A 20144-nucleotide genomic window follows, 5' to 3' on the forward strand; every position below is an offset into this window, starting at 1 on the left:
TACTGATAACATACCCTTGTAGCTGAACAGTTTTGCAAGAACACTTGGTGTACTAGTCATGCCAAAAATCATTTTTAACCCATCCATGACGAGCATTCAAGTTCAGTGCAGAAGTTGTCAACCAGGACTAGAGGTTTAACAAGGTACTTGCAGTCAGTTACATAGGGAACTAATAAATTTATATTTGCAAGGTAAACTTTAAGAACATTCAGTGAAACAGTGAAACTGTACTGCATGATAACATCTCTCACCTCCGCAGAGGCCTCTAAATTTTCGCACGTGAGCGAAGATAAATACGACAAATAAGGAGAGTCAGGAGCCAAGTGAAATAATGGAGAGCGCGGGGGACGATGGGAACGCCCGGCATGGGTTTCTTTTTCTCCATTTCCGTTTTTCTTTCCATTCCCTACTTCTCGCTCCTTTTTTGATATGAAGTAGCCTCTGCGGAGGAGAGAGTGAATGTAAAATATTACTGAGAAAATAAGTTGCAGTCAGTACACAAGAGCTTTTATACAGGCATCAACGGCATCTAAAATAACAAACAGAGTTGGTACGCACCAAAAATAGAAAATAGGTGTACCATTGGGTGTCCCTGATATGAGACGGACGCTATTTTACGAGCTTGTTCAAATGCTGCCGAATTATTTACCAGTTGGAAATATTGGTTCAAACCAACTCAAACATAAAACACAAATCCAGTTAAAAAGGAAAACTAGTACTAGTGTCTGGGGCGCAACAATATGAAGTTTATAATTATAGCATATAAATAGCAAAACTTTTGAATGCAGAGGTCCACACAACGCAGGAATTAAACTTGCTGGTAATTTTGCCGGATCTCTCTTGTGAAAGACCTCGTGTCAGGCGTCACTTGAACGTAAAAATACAAAACTGAATCTACGGCAAAGGGCAGATTTATTAGTGGCCAATATTTCGACATATAGAATTAGTCTTCCTCAGGGCCAGAGCTATACTGAAGGAAAATATAGTAACGGCTCCTTAAATTAAAGTTTGAAAAATACATGGAAAAAAATGATTGGCTAATACATGATATGAAGACAGCGTACTTGTAAATATGAGATAACAAAAATATAGTAACGGCTCCTAAAATGAAAGTTTGAAAAAATACAGGGAAAAAAATGATTGGCTAATATGTTACTTATTGTTAAGTTTTTTTATCACCTTACACTGAAAGGAAATGATGTCATGGTTACATCGAAACGTTGTGGTTTCTCGCAATTTTTTTTTTATCTAAATCTGATCTAACTCGAATGCTGTTTTATAATAATTTAAACAGGAAAATCTTCACACCGAAGTAGTTTTCAGGGTCGTCTTGACAGAACTTAAAATAAGTTGTTCAGTGATGATCATGAAGTTATTTAGACATCTCTAAAAACATACAAAATCTAAAACGTAAAAATGATGGATGTTGTTGGGTAACTAGCTGCGTTTCCTTGTTTCTCACCACTCCTTTCTCCACCTACTCTCCGTCTTTTTCTTTGTTTCTTTCTTCCTTTTCCTTTCTTTATTGACAATTGTCTGTAATTAGTTACCTGTTTGGTTTTTAGGTTATAAGGAGGGGCCTAATACCAAGCTCCTTTCACCTTTCATGGAGTACCGGTGGGTGTACAAAAACAGTGTAACGTAACGTAATCTAGTGTGAAAGCAGTGAAAGTGCAATATTCATACTTCTTTATATATATAGCGGACAGCAGAATAGTTCGTTGTATACTACTTAAGACTTTGTCCTTACTAGCAAACTGTTCAAGTCATGTTTACTTTCCTATCGTATCCTCCCAGGAAATCCCATGACATCCACGACAATGTTCGTCTGTTGGACTCAGTGTTTCATATATAGAGGACGTTTCATGACCGTGCGGAGATATGAAATTTCTCTTCGAGTGTCGAAAAATATTTCATGAGTAAGCGCAGCCAACGAGTGAAATATTTTTCAATGCAAGAAGAGAAATTTCGTATCTCCAAGTGGTCATGTAATGTTCTGTTTATTATATAAAGACCAATGAAATACCAAATCATTGCAAAAGGCGCGATTTATCATGTAACCGTAGCAGCGGTGATCTTTTCACGTGTGAAGATATCATGTTTTCGCGCAAAAGCTTACCTGGTATTTTATTAGTGTTTATATAAAAAAAAATACCAGATATTACTTAGCCTCACAATATAGTTTTGACTGTACCTTTTTCAGCTTTTTTAAACAAGCGTATATTCATATTCAAGTTGCAAGCATGTTTACGAAACATCTCCCCTGCCCTGAAGTGCGACTATTCGCGCTCACGATTCCAAAACGTGTGGATAAAGGAGAGGAAGGGGAGAAATTTAGTAGACTTGAGAGGAATCTCCCCTCTCCTTTCGGGCGCCTTGACATCGTCACGCAAGAAGGTGCGCGAAGACATCTTTGTACCTATCAATCAACGAGTTTCAATAATCAATCCCCTGTGGCCTGATACTCTCGGCAAGTCTATTACGGGGGTGAGGGGTGAGAGGTGGGGGGGGGGGGGTGGGGTTGCAGGTGAGGGGTGAGCGTGGGGTATTGGTGAGGGGTGGGGGTGAGTTCTATTTTGATAAAATTTGTTCATGGGGCGAGCTGTGGCCTATGTTGACAGGAAGGCTTACATTATGCAATTCACAGTAATATCAACTGCGCAATGGTAATACGGATATCATCTGAGAAACAGTGATTAAGGACTTACCTCGTACGACAATACCTCGTCAATACCTCGACAATAGCTCGTAATACCTCGTCAGGTATTAGATGCGTCTCAGATCTCAGCAAAACAGGGGAAAGAAACAATACCTGCAATAACGGAAACTACAGTCTTGACTGTAATTGTTTATTTTTGTCGAACATTGGCTCACCCCTCATCCCTCACCCCCACCCCTACCCCTCACCCGGATTTGTCGGATAGTCGTGGTCAGCGCAAATCGCATTTCGACAAGTCGCGCGCGTGAAGCACGTAGGTATGTAATGCTTGCTTGAGTCTTGCATCATTCGATAACCTTTATTCACCCTACAGGTACGTTTAACTTCAATATTTTTCTTGTTCGGTTTTTTTTTTGTATACAGAATTCTTATTTTCATAACGCATAAGTATCGATATGTGAATGCGTTGGACTTCACTCAGACTGATGACTCGAAGGTGATCTGCTGTGGAACGCCCCAACTATGACTGGAATGTACAAAATTCCGTATTTGTCAGTTTCTCTATTTTCTATTGAATTTAGAAAATCACTTGTCATTGTTGTCTTATCGATTTTTCTCTAGTCACGGCAAACGAAAGCCGCGGAACGGAGGCAAAAGTTTTAACCTTTTCCCAAGTTTGGGGCTGGGGGGAGGGGGGTTGGGGTGAACGGTAACGATTCGTATGATCAACGAGTTGGATCTCCCTGCCCATTGTCTCACACCTTTTACCGCTGACCAAAAGAACGTAGACTCTGGTGAGGGTGCATGCGCAGCGACGGAAAAATCGCTCGTCGTGTAGTATTTTAATAACAAAAACTACAAACATTGCCAATTGTCCTGCAATTGTCCATTGAATCCATGATTTCTGCAAGTATTTGTACGGGGAGGGGATTGCCGCGAGTTTTTTCTAAAGTTTCCTTTCGAAACTTTTGTTACCTATGGAACAGGTCGTCTTGTGAGGTTTTCCCGGGTGTTTTGAGTCAGTCACGAAATCTGCCTCTAAAAATGGAAAACGCTCGTTCCTTTTCAAGTTCTGAAGCGCGGATGGATCCACAGAAACTGAGAGAAGAATGGGGAAAACCTTCCTTTGAAGTTGTGGCAATGACGCGCTTGCTGGATCACGATAACCACGAAAAGAGAGCGAAATTTCGTGAAATTCTGTCTGTGGATCCCCTCATGACTCCGAAGTATAACATTTCTTTGGACGAAGAGAGAGAATTGGCGTTAAAGAGACTGAAGAAACTTTGTGACAAAGGATTTATTTCGGTGCTGGACTTCAAGAATAACCCTCTGTGGATCTTCGCTGCCCATGAACTGGTAGCTGTTGTTGATGCTGCCATGGCCACAAAGATGACTGTTCAGTTCAATTTATTTGGTGGCACCGTTTTGAAATTGGGAACAGAGAGACATCATGAAAAACTCTTAAAGGTATAAGCATAAGTTGGTCTTTTTAGTATTTTTAATTCCTGAGTGAAGGCCATTTGTATCTGTCAATGGCGGGTAATATTCCCGTTTGTCTCCCTTACATGTAGTTTCTTCCTATCTCTCTCTCCTTTTAAAATTCTTTTCCTAAGGTACAGGTGTGTCATTGTTATGACATCAAGTAGAAATGAAGGGAAATCTTAAAGTCACAACCTATGGCATAACTAACCCTGTGTGGGACCAACCCTGATCATTTGTCCATGGCTTGAGAGGGTGAATTAAGATCTACAAATCATGTACTGATAGCAGCTGTGACACCACAGGGAGTCCACAAAAGTTGTGAAAAAGAAATAAATTAATAAATTATTGACTTACGTTGCTCGTTTCTTGCGGTTTTCTATAGTGCTCATTTGCATAAAATTTACGCGACAGCACTAATGTCGTGTACTGAGTTGTGCGCGAGCGGATCTAAGCTCTGCTGACTTTACTATATAGATTGACAAGGGAGGCAACTTTTTCGCGAAACAATTTGAACACACTCAGCAAAATAGCTTTGAACGTTCGACTTGTTCTCCGCTTTGCAACCAAATTCGTATCAAATGAAAGCTGGATAAATTTGGGAACACACTTACCTGTCAGAATCCCAAGGAGAAACAATTTTGAGCCAGAATTTTAGCTCCGTTTTCGTAGTTTTGCTCGGTGTATTTTTTCGCAACAGCTGCGGCCAGTTACCTTGGCGCAGGCGTCACAGATTTACGCGCCATCACGAGCGAAATGTCGCCTCTCCCTACCTCGCAAAGATGGTTTTGCGCGACAGTCATCGCTCCCTGTTTAGTCACAAATTGCGCGAGACCGGAAATAAATTTTCAGCCGACTTGTCGCGCAAACCTAAATTTTGTTAATAAAACCAAAGTAGAATTTCAGTTCGCGCAATTTGTGACTAAACAAGGAACGGTGACTGACCATAGCTGTCGCGCAAAAACATCTTTGCGAGGTAGGGAGAGGCGACATTTCGCTCGAGATGGCGCGTAAATCTGTGTCGTCTGCGCCAAGGTAACTGGCCGCAGCTGTTGTGAAAAACTTCACCGAGCAAAACTGCGAAAAGGGAGCTAAAATGCTGGCTCAAAATTGTTTCCTCTTGGGATTCTGACAGGTAAGTGTGTTCCCAAATTTATCCAGCTTTCATTTGATATGAATTTGGTTGCAAAGCGGAGAACAAGTCGAACGTTCAAAGCTATTTTGCTGAGTGTGTTCAAATTGTTTCGCGAAAAAGTTGCCTCCCTTGTCAATCTATATAGTAAAGTCAGCAGAGCTTAGATCCGCTCGCGCACAACTCAGTACACGACATTAGTGCTGTCGCGTAAATTTTATGCAAATGAGCACTATAGAAAACCGCAAGAAACGAACAACGTAAGTCAATAATTTATTAATTTATTTCTTTTTCACAACTTTTGTGGACTCCCTGTGGTGACACCACTCATAAAACTCATACGAAACTACATCTGGGACCTGGGTGATGTATTTTCCATATCCTCGCCAGTGAGGATATTGATGACCTCATTTTTCACAGTAGTTTGTGTAAATAGTCAGTAAAAAAAAAAAGGGCAAGTGATATATTTGTCTGTTTAATAAAAAGGAAATTACACAGTGGCTTGAAGATATGAATTTTATTTTCTCGTGTTTGAAAACAATATTTTGCAAGGCACTTGTGATGTGCATGCTGTAAAAGGATGTACCTTTATCTTGATAAATGGTTAGAGGTTAAGGAAAAGAGGGCCAGAGTACTTGTACAATGCAAGTGGGAGTATAATAATTATGTTAGACAAGCCCTGCAGTGTAGCACCCTAGCATCTTAAGCATAGCCCTCTTAAGTTTATTTGACATGGTCAACTTACAGCACAATGTGCAAAAATATGACCAGATTTTGTTACTGTGCCTTTCAATAACATACAGACTCTGAATTTCACAACCCAACTAACGATTTACGTGTTTTACTGCCATCAATCATAATAATTACAGTGATAACTGGGTGACCGCAAAAATGCAGAAACTGGCAAAGTGGATTGAAATCTGCCAATCACAGTGTACAAACATAACCTTTTGACCCCATTGAATCAAACGTTGTTGTTTTCTAAGAGGTCCATTGCAGGAAGTGACGGCAATGAAAAGTGTAATGGTTGGTTGAATCTGAACTTCAGAGTCCACATGTTATTGAAAGGTGCAGTAATTATTACCATACTGTTGCGTGCATACCCAGTCATACTTCACTTGTCACTGACTAAGCTGTTACCAGTATACCCTCAAATTCTGTTAAGATGTTTGATCATATGAAAGAATACAAGTTGTGATGGTAACTGAATAAATTGAAAACTTACAGTATAGTTACTATAAGATTGCTTCTTTTCATCAAGTTAATTTAGCAGGTGTAGTATATGATTACATGCTAAATTAGGAATTCAAGTGCCTTTTATCGTCTTGAAATAAAAATATTGCTTCAGGCACATGTAAGCACTATTTCGACACAGGGACCGGTTATCTTGTCAGAAATGTTTTTGCAAAATTTTAAATAAACAAGAAATAGCTTTCTTTTTGTTAAGAAGCAAGTTACCTAAACAAAAGGAGAACCAATGCTTGACTGATTTTTCTTTGTGTAAGACTTAGGATACCATTATCTCTTTTGTATAGACTAGATAGCTTGCAATTTCAAAAACAACAATAATAAGCTATCTCTTGTTTTGCCAAAATCAAGCTCATCTGGAGAAATTTTGATTTCAAGGCAAAAAAGGCACTTACAGTAGTCTTGCTGAATACCTTTCAATTATTGTTGATTTCAATACTTGTTAAACCTGTTTTCAAGGTAAAAATTAACCAATAAGGCAGTGCTGAAAATAATTTTTCTTGCTCAACAGGACATATGTCTTTCCAAATCTTAACTTTGATTGGCATCTTGCAAAATTGTCTGGACATCGGTTGTCTTGGATTTTTACTCAAGAGACATCCATTGTTATACACTGTACTTGACATGTTAAAGAGTTCACTAATGCATTGTAGGGCAATTTTTTAAATGCACTGACATTTTCAACTTTTAACTCAAGTGAATGAGGTTGAGAGAGAGTCTTGCGCCAAAGTATGTGTCTTGGCATTGTGAATTATTTTTACAGCAAATGCAGCTAGTTAGAAAGTTTTCAAAGACAAATTCTAACTTAGCTTTTTGCTCAGACACCAATACTGAGAGAAGTTAAGAATTAGGTGGACATTTCATGAAAAAGATTGGACAATGTCCAATGACATACATGTACTGTTATTTCCAGCACTGTTATAAGGAATTGTTCATGTTTAATGCAGTGATCCTGATTCTTTATCACTTCTGATTGATCTTGTTTATTTGTGTGTATTGGTTTCAATCCCACCTATATGCAGGGTATTGACACACTTGAGGATGTGGGCTGCTTTGGTCTTACAGAGCTCGGGTATGGAAACAATGCAGTACAGATGGAAACAACAGCCACATACGACAAGGATACTAAGGAATTCATTGTCAACACTCCAAATCCCTTGGCGCAGAAATACTGGATCACAAATGGTGCATGCCATGCCCATCACATCATTGTATTCGCACAACTTTATATTGATGGAGTCAACCAAGGTTGGGATTTTTTGCTTTCCTCTCAAAATCACTTAATAAAATTAATGTATCAGGTCAGGTTGTACAATTTATAAGTTAATTTGGTAGCCTTTTCATAGATAAGTTCAGAAGGGGTGTGAAATCTACCTGTCCTGGTTTCCCATTATCTTCCTCTAATATTTATCATGTCTGCTCAGATAGGTGTGAAGCACCATTGATATGTAATTTTGTTTCTGTTTTTAGGTATCCATGGCATCCTTGTTCCTATTCGAGACAAGAACCTGCAGGTGGTGGCTGGAGTTCAGATTCATGACATGGGACACAAGATGGGACTCAATGGAGTTGATAATGCCAAGTTTTTTTTCAACAATGTCCGTGTGCCCAGAGAAAACCTGCTAAACCTGTATTCTGATGTTGCTGAGGATGGTACATACACAACAATTGTTCAAGGCAGTATCAGAAAGCGTTTCCTGACTGTGGCTGATCAACTTCTTGCTGGTCGTCTCTGTATTGCCAGCATGTCCCAAGGTATATTATAAGTTGTAAATATATTATTCTTGCTGACGAAGAGAAGTTGGCCACAAAGCATTTTTCTCATGAATTGGAGGAGATATTGTATTACCAAGTAGAAGCCTCATTCAAATTATGCTCGATTACCAACTACTGTTCAAGAAATGAGCCTACATGTACATTCAAATATTCTCACTAACAAGTATCACAAAGTCATTGTTTTTTCCACCACTGCACATTTACCTTCATTGGTTCAAATTGATGTGGTCGGGTGGTTAGACTTCAAGATATGAAGGGTGTGCCAAAAGTGTTAAGGCATGGAACACATTTGATTTTGTTTGTTTACCTTCTATAACATTTCGACTTCTTGATGTCATTTATTGAACGGATTTGATTTTATTCTTTTATGGTGTGACAGCAAAAACTGGCAATACTTATAGTACAAGCACAAATCAAAATCATAAATTCAAAAATTATTACTACAAATGACTAAAATATCCATAAATGTGAAGCCCATCAGATTAGCATGCATTCTAAGGAATATATGTTGTGTTACACTGTACAGGTGCAGCAAAAGCCTGCCTTGCCATCGCCATCCGCTATTCAGCCACTCGTTTGACTGTTGGGCCAGACGGGTTATCTGACACTCCTATTCTTAAGTATCAGCTCCAGCAGCATGCTCTGATGCCACTCTTGGCAGCTACATATGCTATTGACTTTGCACTGCAGTATGTAAAGGATCGCTGGGCTTTCCAGGTAATTTGTAAAAGCGTGAGAAAAGTGTTTCTTAGGACAAAGAAAAGTGAATTTCTTCACACAGTCCAATGATATTGAAACATGAAACATCACATAGATCTACACTTAAGAACATAATTTCCCCTGAAATAGAAGTGAATTTAAGATTAGAATAAAAGGAGGGGTTTACCATTCTTGTTCTTGAGAAGCAAAGAGTCTAACTTTACTAATTGCATCATTACTGAGTTTTTTAAATTTAGGACACTTTACCACAGCTACAGTGTATTTCAATAATGAACCTGTATATTTGAAAGATGAAGGAAAATAACATAGCTTGAATGTTTGCCTATCACATTGACATTCATGAAAAGTGAATGATGCCTAATTTTTGGGGATCTTGTCACATTTAAGCTTGATCTAATGTTTAATGTGACAACGTCATTTGAAGAAACCAGAAGTACAAAGTAGAAGCATACACCAGGCATAGTTATAAGTCATTGTTAAGTTAGTTATATTTTTTGCATTTGTCTCATATTTTTCATGTGTGTGTTAAGTAATGGAACACACTTTTAGAGAGTAACATTACATTGAACAAATTACAAAAATCATTTACATTCTCACTCCACTTGGTTGAGAGGTTTCAATTTCAATTTATTTTTGCCATAGACCATAAAAAAAAAATATACAAGCATACATACATATAGTGCAATACATACAATTACTGTGATACATACATTAACAGTAAAGAAAATAAATAATTATTGGTGTTTGATATTTTGAAAAGAAAAAAGGCTCTGGCAAGGAAGCCTATATAGAAGCAGGGGGGCTTATGGACTTAAGGCTTCCTAGGAATATACAGTACACAATGAGAGTTTCGGGTACTGAAATTTTCTAACAAAAGGATTTTTCTTGAATTTTCATACTAGTTTGGGAAACATTATACCTATGTGGATACCTGAAAAGGAAAAGTGAGGTCACCATGCTGATTTTGCAGATATTTTACAAAATAGTGATAAATTGAACTTCAAAACAATGTTTCTGAGAAGGGGCTGGGGAGAAAACCGCCTTAACTGCACAAAATGCATATTAAGAATTTTTATTGTTGGATACGAGCAAGACTGAATATTTAGCGTTTCACTACAACACCTTACTGAAGAGAGAAACTTTGACTTAACCATCATGCGCAGCAGAGTTGCAAAACAGGAATGTCCTTTAATTGAAACCATTCCAAGTCGCAGACCTCTCAGGGAACCATGAAATCTCTTTATTTCAAGGTTCCTTTGTATTTTTGTTTTATTTTATTTCAGTAGCAATGTTGAGTATTAGTTAGCCCATCTGAGGAGTTATTGATTGTTACCTGGATGGAAGAGCCCCCTACTCCCAATTTTCTGTCTGGAGGTGTACCCCTAACTTATTGTTGAGGGTTGTCAGTGCTGGTTGACATCCTGGCTGGAGTGGCTTCTAAAATGATATGGGGCTTGGGAGCATTACCTCTCACAGCGTGATGTACAATTTCCCACTCAACACTGACAGTTTTGATATTGCAGGCAAAAGATGGATCTGAACATGCAGATGTGGTGACAATGTGTTGTGTAATCAAGGCCATCTCTGGCTGGCATGTTGCTGAGACAGCTGCTATTTGTCGTGAGAGATGTGGCGGACAAGGTTACCTGTCATGCAACAAGTTTGGCAGTGGTATTGCTGGTTCGCATTCCTCTATGACAGCCGAAGGTGACAACTCAGTCCTAATGCAGAAAGTAGCAACAGAAAGGTTAATGGTTCTCAAGCCAACCATGCTTGAAGTTGCAGCAACCTATGTCCCAAGTTTTGTGAGCCGCATGTTCAGCTGGGCAGACCTGAGCAACCAAAAATACCTGCACACCCTGCTGGAGTCACGTGAGAAACAGCTTTTTATGGAGCTGGGGATGAAAATGATGAAGGCAGGAAAAAAGGGGAGGTTTAACACATGGATGTACAAGGAACAAGATCTTGTCCAGGCAGCTGCACGGGCATATGGTGAGCGGCTCATCAGTGAATGTTTTGGCAACGCTATTGATAAAGCTGACCCGGGATTGCAGCCAGTCCTTAAGAATCTGCACCATCTTTATCAGATGAAAGTCATAAAAAGTGACCTGGGCTACTTCACTACTTCAGGGCTGATTTCAACGACTACAGGTGCGCAAGTTGGAAAGGTTGCTGCTGACCTGTGTCAAGTGGTGGCACCACAGGCTCTTGCACTCTGTGATGCTTTTGGAATCTCGGATGAAATGCTTAATGCCCCAATTGCCAGAGACTGGATCAAGTATAACGCAGTTGACAACAAAGGGGAAGTTGAGGGTGTTGAGTTTTAACGGGCAACAATTTTACTTGTTATGAATTTGAATCAAAACAATATATTTACTCTCAAAATAACGTGATTGCTAATATCATTTTCAGATATTGGTGGCATAATTATTTTGGAACTGTCTTAAAATGAGAACATGTGATTGGGTACTTGTACCAATGTTCTTATTCTAATTATTGTGGATGAACAGAGTGCATTAAATAAGAAGATTATATCTTCTCTCTGGTTAAGGATGTAACAGAATTGGTGCAGCATTATTTGTTACTCATCATTAAATGTTGTAGAAATCATGATACCTGTGTGTTTAATTTATCATACATTGTACATGTATGACATACATATACTCAAAGGTCCCTTAGGCTTCAGTGTGTCATGATGGTCTTAGATGCTGTTGACAGTCAACCCCCAACAGGCATCTCGGGCTTTTTTTATGCAACTGCTAAGTTGAACAATGACATGTATCTAGGCTCTTCATCTGTTTTCTAATCTTCCTTGTGGCATAACAAAGATAACAAGAAGCTGTTTTCAGCTTATACTCCTGCCATATTTGACTGCGTGGTGCTTAAGCCTACAATCTTTTAGCAGTGATAACCTCCAGCATCGCTAATTCCCCCAAATAGATAGATACAGAGATATAGTGAGGCAATAAGTAACCACCAGATAGAATTGGATTTCTTGCAGTCAGAATGAAATACAGGGGAAAACGACATTTGTCATACGAATGCTTTTTATAATCCCCGGGCTTTAATCCTTACGTTTTCACCTTTCATTTAAAGACAGAAACCGTTTCTACATTGATTCTTTTTCTATAGTAAACGAGAGACATCTTTATCTATCTTGGTACGCAGGGTCATAGAGTGATTTAGTTGCCAAATGTTCGGTTAAACAAAACTAACCTTGAGGAACTAAACAAATCTAAGTAAATAAAAAAACAATAAAAACCTTTCGAATTTTTAAAGTGCTAGTAATGAAAAGATGAAATGTGAATGGTTGAAAAACTTGGAAAGTTAAAAGATGCACAAACGACACCATAAAAATAGACATATAAACAGATTAAGTTTCTTCGCGTCTGTTCAACATATAAAGTTTAAGAGTCTTCGCCTTGGAAATAGAAAATGCCTCTCTAGGTAAGCAAATGCCGTTTCTGTTAAAGTTGATAAATTCTAGAGGAATAAGTCTTATTTTTAGTTATCTGTGTCTTGCATCTGCCATCCTGTATGTGACACATCGTGTGGTGAACTTCAGACTCGGCGCCTCACGGCCTGAGTACAAAGAACGCGACCGACAATTTAAAGAATTTGATAACGCGACTGAATTGAATTTGACAATGCTACCGAAACCTTAACTCGTGCCGCCTTACGGCCCGAGTAATAACAGAGAATTACTGAAACCAAGCTGATGGTTTGAACAGAAGTACACATGAGTAGGACTTTATTCTACAAACTTTCAACTAAATAACCTGGTAATCTCTAGCAATTCATTGGTAATGGTATGACCAGTTGTAGCCTAACAACCATGACCATGATGATTCTTTTTGGTGCTAATCCAGCAAGAACGTTTAACAATCAGACTAGTGTGGTTAAAATTAACAGCTCAAGAGCAAAACAGCTTTTTTATATTGCCATATCTATCAGAGACTTGCATCAAAACCATACATGCACCAGTAACAATAGCTTTTATAGAAGAAATGGAGTACTTTTGGGAATTCCAAACTACCTCTCATCTAAGACGGTTACACCTGGATTTTGGCCCTGCAAAAGTGACCCATGTTACTGCACCTGTTGAGAGTGCACTTGGAACATAAGGTAATAATCCATTTATGTGTTGCTTTGAACCTCATTATGAAAGTGAGACTTTGTGCGTAGCTTTTATTGTGAAAATTAGTTTTCATACAAAATATACAAACAAACCTAATTTACATATGAGAAGCTTTGCATGTAGCCTCGCTTTCATTATAATGTTCAAAATTGTAGACTTGGAAATAGCCTGTTCAATTGCAAGTGATTATACCATGATGAAACAAGCACTTAAGAAGTTCAAATTGTAGAGTTTCAGAGGGGAAATCACTGGTACTGAAGATTGATGTCTGCCAATGGAGGTTAGACTATAATTTTTTTCACTGAGATACCAACCTATGATGATCTGAAATCTGGATATTTTTTTGTGCCACCGTTCCACGTCATCAACCACTGCGCCCTCCAAATGACCTTTAGAAATGAACCGTGTCCAAAAATTGGCCAAAAATATGACCCACCCTCACCCCCCAGTTTTTTTTATGACCATTTAATGGAGCAGCAGTTTTCTTTTAATAATATTTTCTTGAAGATCAATGTTAGCTAAGGAAAGAAATGATTACAATTAAATATTTCAGTTTCTGACAGAACCAGCTTCAACCATTAACTTTAGTCATATATGGTTGTTGATGCTTACTGGTACATGTTCAGTTAAACTTAAGAGTGGATAGCATGCAAATGTCAATTGCAACTTCACTTTGGTGTTCACTTCCAGACCTCAGAATATGTTTTCATTTTGTGTCACTCAACAGAGAAATACTAAACCTTGAGTAACTACTGCAGTTATAATTTTTCTGTCTTTGGAGTCTTCATGTGGTTGAAATCCCTATTAATTAAATAAATTGAGGAACTTTTCCACCCTTGAACCCCACACTCTTGGCAGTAAAAGGAATGAAAAAAAAATTACAGTATGAATAATTCATAATAAAAAGCTAATTAGAATTATGTTATAATCTTCTTGTTTTCCGTGGTCTGCACCCATTATGAGGAACAGGAGTAACATCTGTAACAGAAACAACGCGAACTCCAGCTGAATCAATACCATTAATGGCACCCTGAAACAAAAATGAAGAATTCAACGTGTATGTACCAAGTAGTTTCACTATTAACAATAATTTACATACACTTCTGAATAAGTCAAAATGCATTTTCAGGGTGTCCATATTAACCAGTAAAACGTAAGAGGCAGCACCTGTAGGTGGGCATCCAAAAAGCAGGGTTAAAGTGTAATTATATATTTTTTTACAAGAGAGGCAAAGAATTTCCAAGTACATATGTGTTGTTACACCAGGTTACTGGAGGCATTTTGTGTTGCTGGTCACATATTGCAGTATTAATACGTTTGTGGCCTGAATTAAATTTTCTAAAAACTTTTGGGACAATTAATTGAACATAATTCAGTTTTAATGACCTAAATGGACTACTCCTGTTTTGAAAGTGCCGTTTTGTTTTGCTGCCTGTGTGTGTTTGATTGTGTACTTGCTTTTTAACCTAAATGTATTGATAAATTAAATAAGCTACACATAAAATCCTGATTTCAAAGTTGCAATTTTTTTGAGGAGCCTGCAGCTTGTATAAGCCCCAATGGTTTCTCTATGGGCATCCTCGCCATATGTTTCTCTCTCTTTTTTGTTCTTTATTTATCTTTTATATTTTTATATATTTATCTTGTAACGATGTGCAATAATGGCAAAAAAAAAAATAAATAAATAAAAAAATAATAATAGTAAACTGAAACTAACCTGAAAACTGAAACTGAATGACCTAACTTTTTATAAATTTGTGTTGTGAAATGCAACAAACACAAGTTGGTAGTTGGATGTTGGTTGGTACAAGCCTGCTTGTCATGCTCATTACACAAACTTGTTCCGCAAGGTTTTACATGAATGGACTGATTACAAGATTGTTTCCATGGACAAGTCCCTCGAGCATTTTTTCATTTGGTATCAGGGACTTGGCCCACCACACAGTGTATACAAGTGGGCACAAATAATTATTATTTTTAGAAGGTTTGAAACTTCAATTTTAGTCATTGTGACCTTCAGCAAGTCCAATGTCAAAGGCAAAGTAATAAATTTTCCTAAAGGTAGATTTATATTTAAAAATATTTTTTATTTGGATAGAACTTGAAATTATTTGTAAGAGATCCTTCACAACTGTCTTACCTGCCTTCCTGTTCCAATGCCACAGACTTTAATCCGAGCACTTTCCACTCCAAGAGAAATTGCTTTCTGCATAAAAGAAAAGCCAGATGAGTGCTGCTTGACAATTTTAAATGAAAATAACTAAGTCAACATCCAAGGCCTTATTATAGTTCTTAAGGTGACTGAACACAGTTTGCGCGCGCTTTACAGATTCTGTAAGTAATGCTATTAAGCGCGCGCTAGGGTTGTGGTACGCAAATACGGGGGTCTATAAAGTGATCCCTCAATTTCACATGAAATGGATAATAAAGTTAAGTTTTGATCATAAATAACAAAGTTTCTCGTTTCTGGACTCTTTTTCTTTTCTTTTCGAGCAAAAAAAAAAAAAACATTCACCAAGACCTTTCGCATGCTTTTCATCTTTGCCATGAAACCCAAATAAAACCACGTATGCGCATTTGACCAAAAAATTGCAACTGGTTGTTTTCGTGGAAATGAACTGTTTTCTAAGGAACCGCTCATTTGAATTCCCTGAAATTTGGCATGAAAATAGTTCCCTAAAAGCGTAACTCGCCTACAAAGAGAAACCTAAATCTAACAGAGGGTTTCTTCACAAAACATTAAAATGCAAAATCAATATTAGCAAGAGATCTCTTTGTCAAAATTACATGAAAATAGTGCAACTGTGCCAGTGTTTTGTGAGTTGTTCTGGATACAAAAAATGGAAAAAATCTAATGAGTACATTTTCTAAAAATAAAGGAAATCTACTATTTATGGACGTTTAATAGTTTGCTGCATTGCCATGGAAACGGTACTTAGCTCAACAAGACGTACGAAAATACATTTTTTCTTAGTTGGTCTTACACCATACCAATTTTGGGCGTCCAGAAATACATAGTTTCCAAATAACGTCTTCTAACACCTGTACACTAAAAAACCGTATTCGGCCACCTTAACCCATTGACAAAACTGGCCTTCAGGGGTACACGATCCTTGTACCACTTGTGACACACCAACAGAAGGTATTTTTGGAAACCAAGCAATAAAGTAGGGTAAAGACGTTAGGGCATGCCCAAACGAACATGACACACTCTACAATGAATTCACATTACTGACCATGAAATTTTTCCTCACAAAATTAAAAGAAAAGTAGACCTTCCCAACCACTGACACTTTTCACTGAAAATTCTCACACTCTCTGACATTTAGTAGGTGAAACAATTTTCAATGTGAACAGAGACCACTGAAAGGTGAACAACAGCACCAAAGAAAGTGGGAGAAAGGAAAAACCTCTGCTCACGCATTAAGAAAAAAATACACGCTAACTCTTGGTTTTTTCTAATTGAATAAGCATCTCAAAACTTTGTTAAATGTGTGCATAGCCCAGTCCATTTGGGTTTATTAAATTGCAACTAGGTAAATTATAACAATAATTGAAGTGCTCAGAATATAACCAACTCAAATGACATTTCAGATCACATTTTATTGTTTTAGCTCAGATTCACTGGAGTTTTTGCATGAGGCCTTGAATTCCTTTCGGAAACATTGCTTCAATTTTCACTTAATTTTTTATTGGGGGGGGGGGGGGTATTTTGACGTGTTACATTTATTTAAAGGGTTTTAACACAGTGTTTGAGGGTCCATACCTCACTATTTCAACTAACAGATACTGCTAGGTAGGCTTCTCTGATAGTGATTACAAATGTGGAATTTACAGATTTAGTGGCTTTTGGTTTTCAGGATTGATCTAATTTTTAGTAAGGCCATAACATACACCATCAACAAAAGCCCTTTGTTGATACTGGTATGCTCGCCCTCCATTACCTCAATAATTATTTATGGTAAGCAATTACATCACTTGCAAAAAATTTCGGACGTTCTATTTCGGACGTTTAATTTTCGGACACTTTTTCCCTCATTTCGGACAATTTTCGGACAAAAATTTCGGACACTGTGCTGAAACCTGCCTAAAGTAAATTTATGACTAAAAAACACAAATTAGACTGAAATAATAGCTGTGAAAATGATAGTTTTACTGTACCTTCAAGGTTTTACAGCGGGATACACCAACGAGAAAACTAAATCAGCTACTTTTAAAATTGAAGACAGAAAGCGGTTTCTTCTTCTTCGTCTCAACGAGCTTATTCAAAAGAACTATGAGCTTCTTGATCTATCACCTTGCTCACCGACAGCTACAGATGAAGAACGACACGCTAGTGACAATGAAGAGGACCTTTCAATAATTGTGTTGATTGATGATGATGAAGATGAGGAGGATTAGCACCACTGGCACTGGCAATGCAATTACTGTATCAAAAACTGGGCTAGGGTCGAAGATTAAAATATAAACTGCAAAATGGAATTTATCTATGTTTTTGTCTTTCATAAAAGAACAAATATTTTCCTTTCCAGTGACAAAAAGAACGACTGAGTAAAGCTGCCTAATCCGAATTCTAGCCATATCATGTATATTGGCTTTGAATATGTGATGCCGTTGCCCAGAAAGTACTTTTAAAGTTTTATAAATACTGTAAAAATTTCGGACGGTTAAAATTTCAGACGCTTAAAAATTGCGGACGGTTTTATTTTCGGACACTATTTTTGTCCGAAATTAAAATCGTCCAAAATTTTTTGCAAGTAATGTATTCTAATCACACAAGGTTTTACTGTTATCAAATACTTATTGTAAAGAATGTGTTTTACTTACATACGCAGCTGCTATACCAGCCTGTCTGCCTGCAGTACTGCTTCCACGTCTTGCATTGTTAAAACCCTCTGTGCCCTGGGGTTATTCATTATGTGAAATCAGTCGCAAGCTTCATATGTGTACATCAAAGCACATTGGGCAACTGGTAGTATTAACTTTTATACCCTTTACAGACTAATAACAGTCACTTAAATATATGCAGCAATGTAAAAATATCTCAAGGATCTTGTTTGTTGTTAAAATTATGAATACACTAGAACAGAGTGTACGATCCTTTAGCACCCACCCACGCAATCCAATACTCTCTCACTGTAATCATTATTATATTGTATTAAATATTTCATTATTATGGTCTGCATTGAAGTCAGGATAAAGAAAGCACAAAATCGAATGACTGGGAACAATGTCATGGCTTGCAATTGGCTGGCTATCTCAGTTAATTAATTAATTACTTACTGCTGATACCCATCCTAATGTTTTTCCTGCAAAAAAACCAAAACCATAAGTCAAAAATATATATATATTTGATCAATGAATTTGTAAATGAAGTAAACTTTAAAGATGGCTCACCTTTTTTGTCTGATATTGTGATAACAGTGTTGTTAAACGAGGCATTAATGTGAATCACAGGAAGGTTACTGTACTTTTCCAACTGGGTCCCTTGTCTCCTATAGTGCTTCTTTATATCTAAATATGATCCTGCTAACCTGAACGACAAAGGAAATCTTTATTCACCTTGAAAGCTGTTAGCCTTCTTCACCCACTTAAGTTACTTCATACAAAAAATTAAGTAACTTTATTTAGGCAGGGTGTCCCCAGTCTGCAATGAGGGTGGTTTCCAGAGGGGCTGGCCGCATTGCAATATTTACAATGGCCGATTAAAAAATAAGACTATTTACAAAAATGAAATAGATAAGTACCCCAGCAGGAATTGAACCCACAACCTTCCAATAACTAGTTTGGATGCTCTAACCACTGAGCTATGAATAACTCATATGGTGAGCAGGTCACAGGCTTTGGGGTTTATTTCAGGACTTCGCATCTCGCAAGTACACTGGATACTAATCATATAAGCAACAAGCAAGCAAAACAAGCAATAAGCAAGCACATTAAATAAGTGTTGTGTACACTTAGAGAATGCTATGAAAATGGAACGAAAATGAAATAGAGACATACCCCAAAGCCAGAGAATTTAAAAAGTGTACTTATTATCTATTTCATTTTCATTAGGTGGTTGGCTGGTCCACTAAAACTATTTACAATACTAAAATTAATGAAGAACATCACAGTTACATTCCCTCATTAAAAGCTACAGGGTGTACATGTATTGTACATGACTTAAAACAAACTTTGTATTACAAAGTATTATTATTCAACTGAAGGAAAGAAAATAACATCGTTCAACAAACTTTTTGAAGGGTGGGAGTGTATGGGCCTCTATAACTTATGATGATAGGGAGTTAAAAATTAACGAAGCAGAATTTCTGAACATACAGAAATACCTTAAGTAAGCTTTGTGCTTGATAAATGCAAATAATTTTTATGCCTGATGTTATAAGTGTGAATGCTAGAATTTCTTGTAAAGTAATGGGTTAGGTCAGTCAGGAGCTAAATCATAGAGACATTTATATACTAGGATACATTTAATATGCATCTGCTGACTGGTGGCTAGATCAACCCAGTTTAAAATCCCAAAGGCTTCTTTGCATGTTTCTCTAGGCAGGATGATACAAGCAGCACAGTTCTGTTACTGTCACAGACTCACACTGCAGCTGACAGAGAGCTGGCATGTCGGTTATCATGATATGATTATTTCCCTTTTATTCAGCTATATCTGACATAACAACCCACCGATTAATTTCTTTGCACTCTCATAATGATTGGACAAAACACATAACTTGGCATAAGTTCAGAGAACAGCACATGTTTTATTTAATTAACCCTTTCAGGTGGCTAGCATATATTTAAAGGATAATACCCAAGATGAAAGATTGTCCAAAACATGAACAAATTATTGGCTGAGAAGCAAAGCTTTGTGGTAAACTGTAAAATTTTGAGAACAATCTTTCAGCCAAGGGCATGATCATCTCACAGATCGGCAAGGCAGTAAGGGGCTTTGTAGCCCTCCAACTTATTTCCGTAATATGCATGCTTTATCCTGGTAA

General features: G+C 37.5%; 2 protein-coding genes and 1 long non-coding RNA gene across 4 annotated transcripts in view; 1 reads left to right on the forward strand and 2 right to left on the reverse strand.

The window, feature by feature from the left end:
- Window positions 1-20144, reverse strand: part of LOC146477026 (uncharacterized) — a 310708-nt gene that overhangs the window by 102625 nt on the left and 187939 nt on the right. The window lies entirely within an intron of this gene.
- LOC146477029 (uncharacterized) lies at window positions 2929-11627 on the forward strand. 2 transcript variants are annotated; one of them, XM_085114098.1, is made up of 6 exons: window positions 2929-3032; window positions 3646-4126; window positions 7541-7766; window positions 7989-8273; window positions 8821-9011; window positions 10538-11627. In XM_085114098.1, the coding sequence occupies exons 2-6, from the start codon at window positions 3704-3706 to the stop codon at window positions 11339-11341; spliced, it is 1929 nt and encodes a 642-aa protein (XP_084970224.1). In that variant the 5' UTR covers window positions 2929-3032; window positions 3646-3703; the 3' UTR covers window positions 11342-11627. The 2 variants fall into 2 exon arrangements, with proteins under 2 accessions (XP_084970224.1, XP_084970222.1); XM_085114096.1 differs by lacking the exon at window positions 2929-3032 and having other exon boundaries at window positions 3467-4126.
- The window catches only part of LOC146477030 (uncharacterized), an 11882-nt gene continuing 4486 nt past the window's right edge, over window positions 12749-20144 (reverse strand). The window contains exons 3-7 of the mRNA XM_085114135.1: window positions 18550-18686; window positions 18436-18461; window positions 17980-18054; window positions 15293-15358; window positions 12749-14182 (exon numbers count right to left, since the gene is read on the reverse strand). Of these exons, the coding sequence (XP_084970261.1) occupies window positions 14075-14182; window positions 15293-15358; window positions 17980-18054; window positions 18436-18461; window positions 18550-18686 (412 nt within the window). The 3' untranslated portion in view covers window positions 12749-14074. The remainder of the gene's footprint in view (window positions 14183-15292; window positions 15359-17979; window positions 18055-18435; window positions 18462-18549; window positions 18687-20144) is intronic.

The sequence above is a fragment of the Pavona decussata genome, unplaced genomic scaffold, assembly GCF_977016875.1.
Source record: "Pavona decussata unplaced genomic scaffold, jaPavDecu1.1 SCAFFOLD_72, whole genome shotgun sequence".
Classification (NCBI taxonomy): Eukaryota; Metazoa; Cnidaria; class Anthozoa; order Scleractinia; family Agariciidae; genus Pavona; species Pavona decussata.